Genomic DNA, 13,545 nt, shown 5'->3' on the forward strand with positions numbered 1-13,545 from the left:
TGGCTGAAGTACCATGATGAGCATGAATGTGTAAGGTGACCTAATTCTGTGATCATACCATGACTTAAACTTTAGGGTGCCCACATATTATAAATGTTAAATGTCGTATACCTGTAAAGCGCACAGCTGCCCCAGCAAAGGGGCTTCCAGGCGCTGTATACCGCTGGGGAACCCATCCTGGCTTTCCCTGTGAGTTGGTCCCTCCTGGGCATCTCCAAGGTGAAGACAAGCATCCCCTGCGCTGATGGGGCCGTTAGTAGAGATTAAGCAAGCTATTGCCCAGAGTTGCTGAGTGGGACCCATGGATGGAGTAGGCACCGAGGCGAGAATTATCGAGTCAGCTGACCATGGCCCAAGACCCTGCCGCGTCCGGAATCGAACCCTGGTCCCGGGCCGACCTCTGCTTCTGGGTCTGCCGCCTCTAACCAGTGAGCCACACCACTGCACTCCACGTTGTTTGTGGTGGATAGCTATACTGGCAGAAAGACAGATAAACAGGTTTGGGTAGACCAAAAAGCACTGCGATTTACAGAATGATAGATGCAGACAGTGCTTTACAAATAAACAGCTTGGTTTGTAGTTTAACTGATTGATTGAGGGATCAGCAGTCTAGTATAGCGACATAGATTGGCACATTTATTGAGTTAACCTTTTGAAAGTAAGGTTATGTAACATCTAGATAAAAAGGTTTATACATGTAAAACGATTGCTGAATAAAAGGACACTTGTAGAAGATTGAGGTTATCTAGTGCAAAAGAGAGGGAGGAAGAGTTATAGCAGGGTAGGTCTTGTCAAAGGTGGGGACAACCATGTAGGAATTATTTGTATATTGAATTTACATGAACAGGGAAAATTAAGTAGACTTCTAGAGCAGTGGAACACATAGAGGTAGATTATGTATGTTTAGCAGATTTAAAACCTTCATATATATTTCCAAGGAGCAACATGTAGACTGGATGTCTGCCCGCATAAATCACAGTAAGATCTTGAAAGGTTACAGTTAATTGATTTTTGTGTGTTTGTCTTTGCAAAATGTGTGAATTTGACTATGTAAAGTTTCCTAAAGACAATATTGTTATTGAAGCCTACTACAATCTATGTGAGCACTGTCTCATTAACCATGCACCAGTTGTCCATGTTTCAGTGTTCAAACACAAAATAGTCATACTTTTTATGTGTAATTTGATTTCAGTACAGTGTATTGCTCTTTTCTGAAACTTTGTCCCTTTTTCTTTCTTTTTGTCAACTTTCTGCATTGGCAGAGCATCTTGGGATTGAGTTTATGGGTATGGACCAATAATTCCTCTTAGCTGCAGATATTGGAGCATACAATGCTTGAAATCTTCTTCCTTCAATTCCTAACCAATTTCTTTATGCTTTAGAAGGGATCATACAGCTATAACAATATATGTCAGCTTTCAAACTTCCCTCAACATTTTGGAATAATCATGCACATAGCATAGTTTATTTTTCCATAGTTCTTTATGTCCAAGCCTCATCCTCTAATGCAGTTAGATGTAATTTAAAATTTGTCCAAGCATTCACACTTTAAGACACCTTAATACAGCAGCGCTTTCTAGATTATAATTGATCATAAATCAGTCAAGTAATTCAGGCTATGCGTGTAACCACATTCAGATGACATATTTTGTCGACACTTGCACTAAAGTGACATAGGCACATAGTGCCTATAGGAAAAGTGCACATAAACTATAAAATATAATAAAACACAAACCATATTTACCTGTTCCTTTTTGTAGGTGAGTACTTGATAAAAGTTCCACATGAAGTCCCTTACAAAAATGCCACTTTTAACTACTTTTCTAGGTTTTTTCAAACATATTTTATTGCTTTTCTTAATACAACAGCCATTATCAATGGTATACATCTTAGTAATGCACAGTACATGTGTTTGCTTCCTACCGTCAATACATTCTAGTAAATATAACAGATAGATATTCATTACATTACAGTATCAACAGGAGCACATATTATGTTTGCATATGCAATGTGTTAGTTATGAAAATAAACATGGCAGCCCTCCTCCCACCCACAACGTATAACTAACCAGCAGTATCCCACCCCTCCCCCTGTATACAGACTCAGTAAACTACTTTTCTAGTTATTTAAAGAAGTGATCTCTATTTTTCGCAGCAGATAGTCAAATATCATATATTTTAAATAAAATTGTATTCAATATTGGCAAAAGGTCCATATATGATGACGCATGGCATTATTTTATATAAACCTGCTGAGCTTTACAATATGTATCATGCAGTTCTAGAATTGTGTACACACGATTTTACATGCGCATTGTAACTTCAACGGTATTGCATATTTCATCCATGTTTTCACTGCTAGATCTTAATTATCACAAACACCATATGATGAGTGACTAGAATTATGTAAAAGAGACTTGATTATATGTCCAAGCTAGAAAGGTACGTTCACAGAAGGCTCCAGATGTCTTTAGGTTTTGATGTACTCTGAAGGAGAGAGGTGCAAACCTCAGCCTGGTCATTACCCATGGCCAGGTCCTTAAACCAGTCCTTTTACCTGGGGCTTACCTCTCCCAAATAATATGGCATTCCACGCTTCCCTAACTACAAAGCCATTGCTACATAATTTTTTAGGGATTTAAGAATAATCTTCATGTAACCCAGCACGTCAACCAAAGGGGAAAGCGGCGTCTAGTCTTCAGTCATTGTGCGCATTGCGATTACAATTTATAGCCAGTGTTCCCTTACTGGTGGGAAATACCAGGCCAGGTGCATGAAACCTGCGGTGGAAGATGCACATCTCCAATACCTAAAACTGTCAGTCACACCAAATGTTCCCATACTTGCAGTTTAATGGGTTCTATTAATTCATTTGTCATGTACTAATTTATGTTGGTGCCTCTTAACTTTTTAACTTTTGTGGAACCCTACATAATAAACATTACTGGAACCTAGGGAGCCAGACTCCCACTGAGTAATTACTAAAAGCAGAGGACCTCATCCTAAGCATTTTCAGTGGTTTCGACTGAAAAGCCATACAGAAACAAACATTAATCAATTAAACACACAAATGATGAGCTCATGTATTTAATTCAAAAACAAATATTTTTAAAAATCGAACTTTTAATTTTAATGGGATGAGTGTAGCTTTTCTAAATTGAATTGATTCTGTATAATGCACTTGCATTGCCCCGCTAGTCAATCTGAGAAACAATTTTGTAATTTTTTGCCTCCAATTTCAAATTCCTTCACATTTACAGAACTTTTTAACTTTTTCAATTTTTTTAATTTATATATACTTTATTAGTCTGTTAATATTATTCAATTTCCTAACCCTTCACAGACTCCCTGTAGGCTTTCCCGTGCCACTGATCTATTTCTCACGTTTGGGGATATTTCCTTGGTCTGCTGACCTCAATATGCCCACTTTTCAAATCATGCCCAACTCCTGTGTCCATTCTCCTCTTAAATTGTGGCCATTCACCTTTAGATCATTTAGCACAGCATAGTAGTGATCAGCCTAGCAGGGAAGGGATTTGCTATTATCATGGTTAGTAGTTTCCATTTTTTTGGGGTTATGTGTTACGTTATGTAAGGTTCTTGTTAAGTGCATATATCACAGTCTCAAAGCACTAGCCTTAACTCCGAAAACACGAAAGGATGAGGGGGGTACAAGCTGAAGGAAAGTAGTCTCCGAATAGCCAGGTTTTAAGAGATTTGCGGAACTGCTTGTGGTCGCTTTCTGTACGAAGATGCAGAGGCAAGGTGTTCCATAAAGTGGAAGCAAGCCTGGAAAATGATCTTCCGCCGTTCTCGACTGTGCGAATTTTCGGGATAGTTAGGAGGTTTTTATTGGCAGATTAGAGAGTTCTCATACCTTTGCAGTTTGTTAACCAGATACTGATGGCCATGTCCATTAACGTTTTTGTGTAATAGACAATTCATCTTAAAATTGATCCGTTTCCTGACTGGAAGCGAATGAAGGGCTTTCAGACTAGGTGCAGAGGGGGAACGGGATGGAAGGTTTAGAACCAATCTAGCCACTGTGTTCTGATGCACCTGGAGCTTTGTTAGGTGTTCTTTGTTTATGGAAGCTAAAAGGGTGCTGCCGTAGTCCAGGCGGCTAATTATTAATCCCTAGACCAGTGGCATTTGAGATGACAGTGGGACCCATTTAAAGATTTTACGGAGGCTACGCATTAGTCCATAGCACATACGAGCTATGTGGTTGACGTGGTCTGACATAGAGAGCTTATTGTCAATCAACACTCCTAGATTGCGGACTGCCGTCTTAGGTGGGGGGCATATGCCTAGAGTCGAGGGCCACCAATTATTTGTCCACAACGTTTGTGCATTTGCCGAAGAGAGTGATTTTGTTGTTGCTAGCGTTGAGTTGAAGATGATTATTTAACATCCAGCCATGTATGTCCTACATACACTGCCTGAATCTATGTTTGGTGTTGGTAGGCTCTGGTCCGAAGGTGATGAACAGCTGAGTGTCGTCAGCGTACAACACTGTATCCAAGCCATGGGATTTGATAACGATGGCCAGAGGTGAAATACAAATTAAGAGTGTAGTGCTCAGGATAGATCCCTGGGGACACCCTCATCAATGAGTCGGCTGCTGGAAGTAAAAGCACTTATTTGAACTTTGGATGTTAGATCGCTTAAATAGCTCCTGAGCAATAAAACGCGGTGCCCCCGACACCCAGTTCCTGCAGACAATCCAAAAGAATGCTGTGGGAGATGGTGTCGAAGGCAGCCGACAGGTCGAGAAGGATCAAGTTGGCAGATTATCTGGCATCAAGGGAAAGCCAGACATTATCAACCATTTCCAATAATGCCGTTTCTGTGCTATGAAAATATCGAAACCCAGATTGAGAGGAATCCTGCAAGTTATTGCTTTCTAAGTGATTGGTTAGTTGTTTGTTGACCAATGACTCTAAAACCTTCACGAAGCACGGAAGAAGAGAGATTGGCCTGTAGTTGTTGGGCTGCTTAGGGTCCAGGGTATGCTTCTTTAAAATAGGTCTGACGATGGCCTCTTTCCATCTTGAGGGCACAGTACAGTGAGAAAAAAATGAGAGATTGAGGAATTTGGTTTGGCCGGGAAGGAGGGCTGGTCCAATTCTGGACAGTACATGGGCAGAGACCGGGTCTATGGGGGAGCCTGATTTCACCCTCCTAAGAGTGGATGAAACATCTTCATGCGTGAATTCAGAGAATTCATTAAGGAGTGGAGGCGGCGAGAGGTGATTGCTGGAAAGTCTCTGATTTGATGGTTCGCTGGCTATGTTGGGGAAGAGGCTATGAATGTTATTAATTTTATCTACAAAGAAAGATAAGGTATCCACCCTTTCTTGCGAAGCGATCTGAGTTGGCTCACAAGAGGAGGGGTTAGTAAATTCTTTTAGTATCTTGTACAATTCTTTGTGAGAGTTGGAGGCTTGATTAATTCTATCCCCTAAGTAGGTCTTTGTGGCTGTGGCAATGCAGTCAAGATAGCACCTGCGTAAGGATTTGTAGTCCTGTCTCTTTATAGCACTTTTTGAGTGTCTCAACTTGTGTTCGGCCTTCCGGGTGGCTAGTTTTTCTGCTTTTAAGTCTGTAGTGAACCAAGGGTTTATGAGGGCGTTTGACTTTTTTTCTGGGAGTCATTCTGTCAAGTGTCTGACTAATTGCTGCCTCGAAGGATTTGGCTGCCGCATTGCGGTTGTCCAATTCGGATAGAGGAGGGGGGCAAAGTGTAAGCAAAAAGAGACTAGGCTAAATTTGTCCCATGATCTGCTTAACATAGGTTCCTCTTAGGAATTTTGCAGGGTCGAGGTTACCTGCAAATGAAATTTTAATATATGATGATCAGACCAGAGAACTGGAATTGGTGATTCGACTTTAACATGGAACGAGTTGGTAAATAAAAGGTCTAGCGTGTGGCTAGTGGGTGGAACCAGTCACCAGCTGGTTGAGACCTAAGGTGTTTTTTTGTTTTGTTTATTTTATAACACCTTTATTAACATGGTTCAAGTGATACACAGCATTCGGCCTACAACCTCCCGGGCCGGCGATGCGCTAAATGTGTAAGGATGCAAGTAGACAATAAACAGTCCATTCGAAATACACAGCCTGATGCCGTCAACCCGGGGGTACGGCGGCGCTACAGCATCTGATAGTGGGCAGCCCATCCGCAAACTTCTACCAACGCTATGACTGTGTGATAATGTCTTCACACTCACAGAAGGCAGGTTATGTAGGTCGTATGCTGTAAAGCTAGAAATGTAGGTGTATTTGGTATTTTAAACCCCCCCCCTACAGTGGACTTCCTTCCCCCACAGAGTCAAGCAAAGAAGAAAAACCCCCCACAGAACTCCCCATCCCCCCCTCCCTCTCGCTGTCCTACCCGTTCGCTGATCCGATTGTTGTATGCAGTGCCATGTGTAGTCTCGTGTTGGTGTCCGTCTCCCCGTCCCAGATGTACCTCCTCCTGAATAGGCCGGGTAAATGTCACCCCTGCCCTGTGGAACCTCCCTTGTGTAGTATTGACTGTCTCTCGCCCCAGGACAGCCAGGCTTCAATACTCCACCCAGCCGTCGCCCTGTCCCTCTACTCAAAATGGTCTCTTCCTCGACTGATCCTCGACTGAGGCCTCTTGAATGTATAGTGTGCGTGTCCGCTATTGTGTATCCTCCCCCCCCCCCCCCCCCCCCCCCGCCCGCTGTGTGTCTACTGTGTCCTCCCTGGTGTTTCTGAAGATGGTATATAAGCTCCAGAAGTTCTTTGGTCTGCTGGTGGGAGTAAGGAGCTTGCTGTAATGTTCTGCTTGTGTGCAGCAGTATACCATGTCCCTAGCCCATCGTTTTTTGGTCGGGGTCGGCCCTCTCATCCAGCACTGCGCCACCGTACGTCTCGCCAACAACAGTCCCATGTCCGCCAACCTCCTACACGCCACCGGCAGGGGCCTTGAATAGCCCAGGAGTGCCAGAGCAGGGTCCATCGGTAGTTCATGGTCTAGTATCTCGCTTAATTCCGAAATAACCGCCTCCCAGAACTCATATATCTTGCTGCAGCCCCACGCCATGTGTAGGAAGTCCGCCACCGGAGCGTGGCAGCGCTCACATTCAGGGGATGGTCTGAGGCCATAACGATGCAATCGTTCAGGAGTATAATATACTCTCTGTAGGAATTTAAAATGTACCAACCTGTGTCGCCCGTTTAGAGACACCTTTCTAGTGTTGGTGCAACAATACGCCCACATCGAGTCATCTATTTCTTTCTCGAGGTCAGTCTGCCAAGCCAGCCGGGCCTTGGAAGGCTCCTGCGCTCTGTAGGAGACAATGCTCTTGTACAGATGCGTCGCCAAATACGAGAGTTCTGGAATATCCGGTGGCTCTGCAAGCTCTGGGCCCAGGACGTCTCTCAAGGCACTTCTAAGTCTGTGGAATTGGAACCTCTGCAGCAGTGTCGGGCCCTCAACTCCTTGTGCAACCTGATCCCATGTTTTGACCTTACCATCCTCAAACAGATCTCCCGCAGTCTCGAGCCCTAGCTCATGCAGTGCTCGGAGTACATTCCCGTCCCCGATGGAGGCCAGCCACTGCAGCCACTCCACCGCCATCGCAGGGGAGTATAGCAGCACTTCCTCCCGAGCTTGCAGTAAGGCATACCAAGCATGCTTTGTGGCTGTTATCGAATCCAATACACCCACCCTACGATCAGCTGGAGTACAAACCGTGGCCGGGAGTGGGAGAGGTTCCGCGAAAAGCCGTTCCAACCGTACGTGTGGGATGTTCTTGTCACCATGAATCCATGTGTGCAGGTGTGCGGCCTGGGCCACTCTATAATATCTCTCCAGGTCAGGCGCACCCAGCCCACCTAACTCACACGGGAGTGTAAGAGTGCTCCAGCGGACGCGTGGCTGTCTACCCCCCCAAGCCAAGCGGGTCATAAGTTTCGTTAGGTTCCGAAAGAAGGCTCTTGATAGAATTATGGGTAAGGTAGTGAATAGGAATAAGAATCACCATCTTCATGATGGCCACGCGGCCCATCAGAGAAAGCGGGAGCTTGCACCATCGTTCCACGTCATCTTCACATTTGCTAAAAGCCACCCCATAGTTCTCAGAGAAGAGCACCTCCGGATCAGTGTGAATCTTTATGCCAAGATATCGTACCGGGTCCGCCAACCAGTGTAACGGGTATTCCATTTCAAAGCGATCCGTCACCGGGGTCAGTGGGAACACCACCGATTTCTCCCAGTTAACCTTAAGACCCGAGAGGGCGCCAAAGCGCACTACCTCCCGGAGAACTGGGGACAGGTTGGACTCTGGATTACACACGTACAGTAGCGTATCGTCCGCATACGTCGAGATTACTATTTTGTAGGACGGGAAGCTAACCCCCCTATGCCAATGGTACTCCCGTAGTGCGCATGCGAGTGGTTCAGCGACGAGGGCATATAGCAACGGGGACAGGGGGCAGCCCTGCCTCGTGCATCTACTGATGGGAAAGGGGTCCGAGACCTGATCCCCTAGTCGCACCCGAGCTACCGGCCTCCAGTACAGGGCGCCAATCATTTGCAAAAACTGCTCACCCAGCCCCATGCGACGGAAGACCTTCAGCAGGAATGGCCATTCAACAGAATCGAACGCCTTATCCATGTCTAAGAAGATTGCGACAGCCTTCGCATCTTGACGCACATGCTGCATAGTGCCCAGCACTGTGCGTATGTTATAGGACAGATTTCGTCCCGGCACAAAACCGGACTGTTCTGGGGCAACCACTTCTGGCGCAATAAGGGCAAGCCGAGTGGCCAGGACCTTGGCGTAAAGTTTAGCGTCCACATTTAGGAGTGAAATCGGTCTGTACGAACTGCAGACACCAGGGGGCTTGCCCGGCTTCATTATGGTAACCAGGAGGGCCTCCCTCATAGTGCCGGGAATGCTGCCTTTTTCACATATCTCGTCAAAAGGGGACAATAGGTGTGGGATGAGTTTGTCCCTGAAAGCCTTATAAAAGCCTACTGTCAAGCCATCTATCCCGGGAGCGTTGTGCATACGCATGGTAGCTAAGGCCTCAGAGAGCTCGTCCGCTTGAATTGGGGACATGAGAAACTCTCTGTCAGATTGCGCTAAAAACTGTAGTTGTATATGCTCCAGGTAATCGTCCATGTCTGCCTCTAGATCGTGTGTCTTGGTAGTGTACAAGTCCGAATAGTAGTCGCGGAAAGCAGAGAGAATGTCCCCGTCTGCCGTGACTGTGTCTCCTCCCTGGGTTTAAAGCTCCGTCAAACTGGGAGTTCTTTTATCGTCACGCAATAGTCTGGCTAACAGTGAGCTAGGACGCTCACTCTCACCATAAGTCCTCGCCGAGGCGTATTTCCCCATGTAACAGACCTCCCTGTCCGCCTCTTCATTGAATGCCGAAATTAGGGATCTCAGCCTATCTGCCACAGTAGGGTCAGGGTCAGTCAGGAGTCCCGCCTCCAGGTCTGCTAATTGGGATTCCAGGGTGCGAAGTCGCTGTCTTATGGCTTTTAGCACACTGGAATGTTTGGTCATGGCTATCCCGCGGATAAAGACCTTGAAGGTGAACGGGGGGATCCTGCGATTCGGCGTCGTCAGGACCAGCAGTATTGGGGAGTGGTCAGACAGTGTTCGCGTGAGTACGGAGCATTGCTTTATGTGGCTGGTGATGAAATGAGAGGCCAACTAGTAATCGATCCTGGTATGTATGTCATGAAAGGAAGAGTAATGAGTAAACCCACCCCTGCCCGCATTCCTGCTTCTCCAGACATCCACTAGATCCAAAGTCAGGAGCTCTGCTTGTAGGGTCACCGCAGCCGCAGCTGGCTTTCGCGCAGGGCCATAAGACCTATCCAACCCGGGGTCCAGGACTAGGTTAAAATCACCCCCCCTGAGCATGTGCCCCGAGGCGTACGTCCTGCAACAAAGGGCCAACCGGGCATAGAAATCAGGGGAGTCCTAGTTCGGGCCATATAAATTCACCACAATTAAGTCATGGCCCCTACCCTCGCACCTCGAGATCAGGTAGCGGCCCTCGGGAACTGCTTTGAGCGGTCGCAGGACCAATTTGGAGCGTGGGTTCACCCATGTCAAGACGCCCCTAGAATGTGTAGTGTAGCCCGCCACTGTGGAGTTGCCCAACAGACCCCTGTGTTGTAACATCTTGCTCGTGAGTGGTAAATGGGTTTCTTGAATGAGGGCCAGATCTACCTGATGTCTTTGTAGATAGTGGAGTACTTTCCTCAGCTTCCTGTGGTCATTGAGACCCCGAACATTCCAGGTCAACACTCTTAAGGCATCCTGAGGATTATCCAAGTTCGTCACCTGGGCACTAGCCATTGAAGTCGACTGAGGTCACATAATCGTACAATACCTTCATGCCACCAACATCACACGAAGCATTCAAAGGGTACAGCAAACCTTCAGGAAATAGCCTCCCTCCTCCCCAACCTCCCACCCTGCCCCCCCTTCCCAGAAACAGCAAACCCCCAAGCATCCCCCTCCATCCCCCCACCCACAGCAGACCCACCCCAACTCGGTCCGACAGTGTTGTGCCCACCCCGCTCCCCAGAAATCCCACCTCAACTGAAGTCAACCAACAAAACAATATGCTGAACGCGCGGGGCCTAGGTAGCCAAATGTCATAGTCTCTACCTATGTCTCAGAACGCTCGTCAGCCTTTCTCCCCGCTCCCGCCGTGCACGGAAACCCTTAGTCTGTGCAACATTCAACATCTTAACAGTAAGCAGTGTCACAATGCCCCCGCGAGGGACATGCCCAGGTCCTTAATCAGCGAATTTTCCCAGGTGCAGTTCCTTCAGCCCCCAGCATCTACTAAAACAAATCATGCAGCGTGCCCCAACAGGCGCCAGGACAGGGGGGGCATGCAGAACTCGCGACCAGAACAGCCCCCCCTCCCACACACACCTCCCCCTCCCCATCACTTATCTGTACGGCTTGCAGTCCTCAGAAGATGCACCATGTTGTCCCTCACCCCTCCTGGAGCTGGCCACAACGAGAACGAATCGGGAGTCCACTTCTCGTATACCCGGCGAACAGCAGGGCAACCCAGACTAACAGGATTCAGTCTTGATCGTCTAATCGGCTTCCGTTGTCGTCGCCCTCTTGATCCTTGTCCGAGCTTCCTTTCGCTTCCCTCGACCATCGCTTCATCGCCTGCTGCAGCGCTTTAGGATCCGTAAAGATATGAGAATGGCCCTCTTTGTTGACTCGTAGCTTAGCTGGATACAGCAGCGCATAGTCCAGACCCATCTCCCTTAGACGTTTTTTGTGCGGTATGAACTGCTTACGCTCCTCCTGCACCTTTGCCGTAAAGTCCGGGTACAGGGAGATAGCCGACCCCTCATATTGCAGGTTCTGTTTTGTGCGTGCCAAACGGAGTGCAGTGTCTCTGTCCCTATAATTGAGAAGTTTCGCTATAATAGGGCGTGGAGGCGCACAAGGCTGCGGCTTGGGTGCCAGCGATCTATGTGCTCTTTCCACTGTAAACTTATGTGAGAACACTCCATCTCCCAGAAGTTTCACGAGAAGCTGTTCCACAAAGCGCTCCATAAGGCCCGTTGCCGTAGTCTCCGGAAGGCCCGTGATGCGTAGGTTACAACGCCGAGAACGCGCTTCTAAATCCTCGGTCTTGTCTTGCAGTGTCCGCATCATCCGCTCCATCTTCTTTTGCGCCGTATCCAGATCGGTTTGCGTCTCCTCCACTTCCGTCATTCTGCGTTCTGCCATATCGTGCCTCTCGGCGTGTTTGTCCAGCCGCTCCGCCATCCGATCCATTCTATAGGACATCGCGTCAATCTTGGACCCCAGGGCCGAGATGCTGGATTGGATGCCCTGTTCCATCGAGAGCAGCATAGTCTTTAAGTCTGAGTCAATGCTCGGAGCCTCCGCCAAGCGTTCCGTCGGGCCACCCTCAGCTACCGGGCTCTGCTGCAACAGACGCTTCTGCGAGAAGGGCAGCTTACTTTGAGTTCTATCGCCCTTGCCCATGATGCCACCCCTCGCTCTTGTAGGCCTCAACAAAGCGTAGGTTCGTCTAGGCAATTCTCAGGGCGCCGAAGCGCAAGGCTATGGCACCGGCAGACCGCTGCTCACCCTGAAGCACCCCCCGACTGGGGTTCCGTGGTATCGCTGGCTATTGGCACTAAGACGCGGACCGCCGGAGAGGCAGTCGAGCCGGCTTCAGTCTCGAAGAGCCAACTGGGTAAAACAGGGGGGCCCCACCGGTTAAGGGGCCCGCTTCGTGCCGACCAGGAGAGTCACCCACCTCCAGGCGCAATTTCAGGAGCTTTCTCACTGGCGACCTACACCTCTGCACCACAGGCGCCGAGCGCAGAAAGGGCGCGAGGATTTTGCAGAGGGTGGGTCATCGTTTTTTTCACGAGTAGGGGCCCCCAATCCTGCACCACCACAATGTTCGCTCCAGCACAGTGCCCCAGGGTCAGCTGAAGTCGAGTCCCTGGCAGCTGGACCTCCGGGGGGGGGGGGGGGGGGGGCCGTATCCCAATGGTAGGAGGGGGGTAGGTACCTTGGGTCTTGCGCCGCTGGCGGGGGGGGGTGGCGGGGGGTCGCCAACACCAGGCACACTGTCTATGAGCCCCCGGCACTCCGGACGGGGGAGGGGTCGATGGACCGATGCTTCGCGGCGTCCGCTGCCGCACGTCTCGTCACGTCTCCTGGGTGCATGCGAGACTCCAGCCCGCGGCTTTGCGGCCTAGCACCACTGAGGCGCGGCGCTCCTCCGGTCTGCGGCGGCTCCGCTTTCTTGCCGCTGCCGAGACGCCCGCCTGTCCCCCACTCTCCGGGCAGGTCGTGGGAGCAAGGGCCGGTCTCAGAACGTTGCCATTGAGGATTCTAAAGGATATTTAGGGTTGCACACGGCGGAGCTGCGGGACTAGGCGGCCATCACTCTCGCCGGCTAGCTCCGCCCCCCGACCTAAGGTGTTTAGGCTAGAGATTAAGTTGTTGGAGTGTGGGACACATAAAAGTTTGACATGATAATTAAAAATCAGCAGCCAAAACATGTGGAGCAATCGTTTCAATCAAATGGCTAACAAAATGAGCTTTGTTGCTTGGTGAGCTATAAAGTAAGGCGCCTCTCCAGGATCCCTTGGTTGGACAATTCATTTTGAAAATGCAGATGTCTCCTCAATCTGTGAGAAAGGTATTGATTATACAAAGTTTGATATTGGTCCTAAAGGCTATTGCTAAGCCTCCTCCTCGCTTGTCGTTCCTATCCAATCTCGTCAGCTGGTAATCATGCCTCGAGGGTTGTAGAAATGTCAGGGAAACAAGACTTGTGTAGCCACGTCTCGGTGACAAAAAAGAGGTCTGGCTTCTCAAAATCTGGCAAAGTCCAGATTTCTAGGGCGCGTTTTGAGAGAGATCGAGCATTGCAAAATATCCCGGTTAGATTGTTAGGATTAGTCGATAAAGTGTTATTTATGGAGTCAATAAGCTTGCTTTTAAAGAGGATTGGCTACTGTGGCGGGGTGTTTGTTTGAGCCGTC

The 13,545-nt window shown here is 48.4% G+C and overlaps 1 protein-coding gene across 6 annotated transcripts in view; it reads left to right on the top strand.

Moving 5' to 3' along the window:
- The window catches only part of NRG1 (neuregulin 1), a 1,782,260-nt gene that overhangs the window by 1,286,084 nt on the left and 482,631 nt on the right, over positions 1-13,545 (top strand). For 3 of the 6 annotated variants that reach the window (XM_086961808.1, XM_086961805.1, XM_086961810.1), the window contains one exon: positions 1,263-1,286. The exons of the other annotated variants lie outside the window; for them this stretch is intronic. In XM_086961808.1, the coding sequence (XP_086817934.1) occupies positions 1,263-1,286 (24 nt within the window). The remainder of the gene's footprint in view (positions 1-1,262; positions 1,287-13,545) is intronic. 6 annotated transcript variants of the gene reach the window in all.

This window comes from Lissotriton vulgaris, chromosome 3_1, assembly GCF_964263255.1.
Source record: "Lissotriton vulgaris chromosome 3_1, aLisVul1.2, whole genome shotgun sequence".
Taxonomy (NCBI): domain Eukaryota; kingdom Metazoa; phylum Chordata; class Amphibia; order Caudata; family Salamandridae; genus Lissotriton; species Lissotriton vulgaris.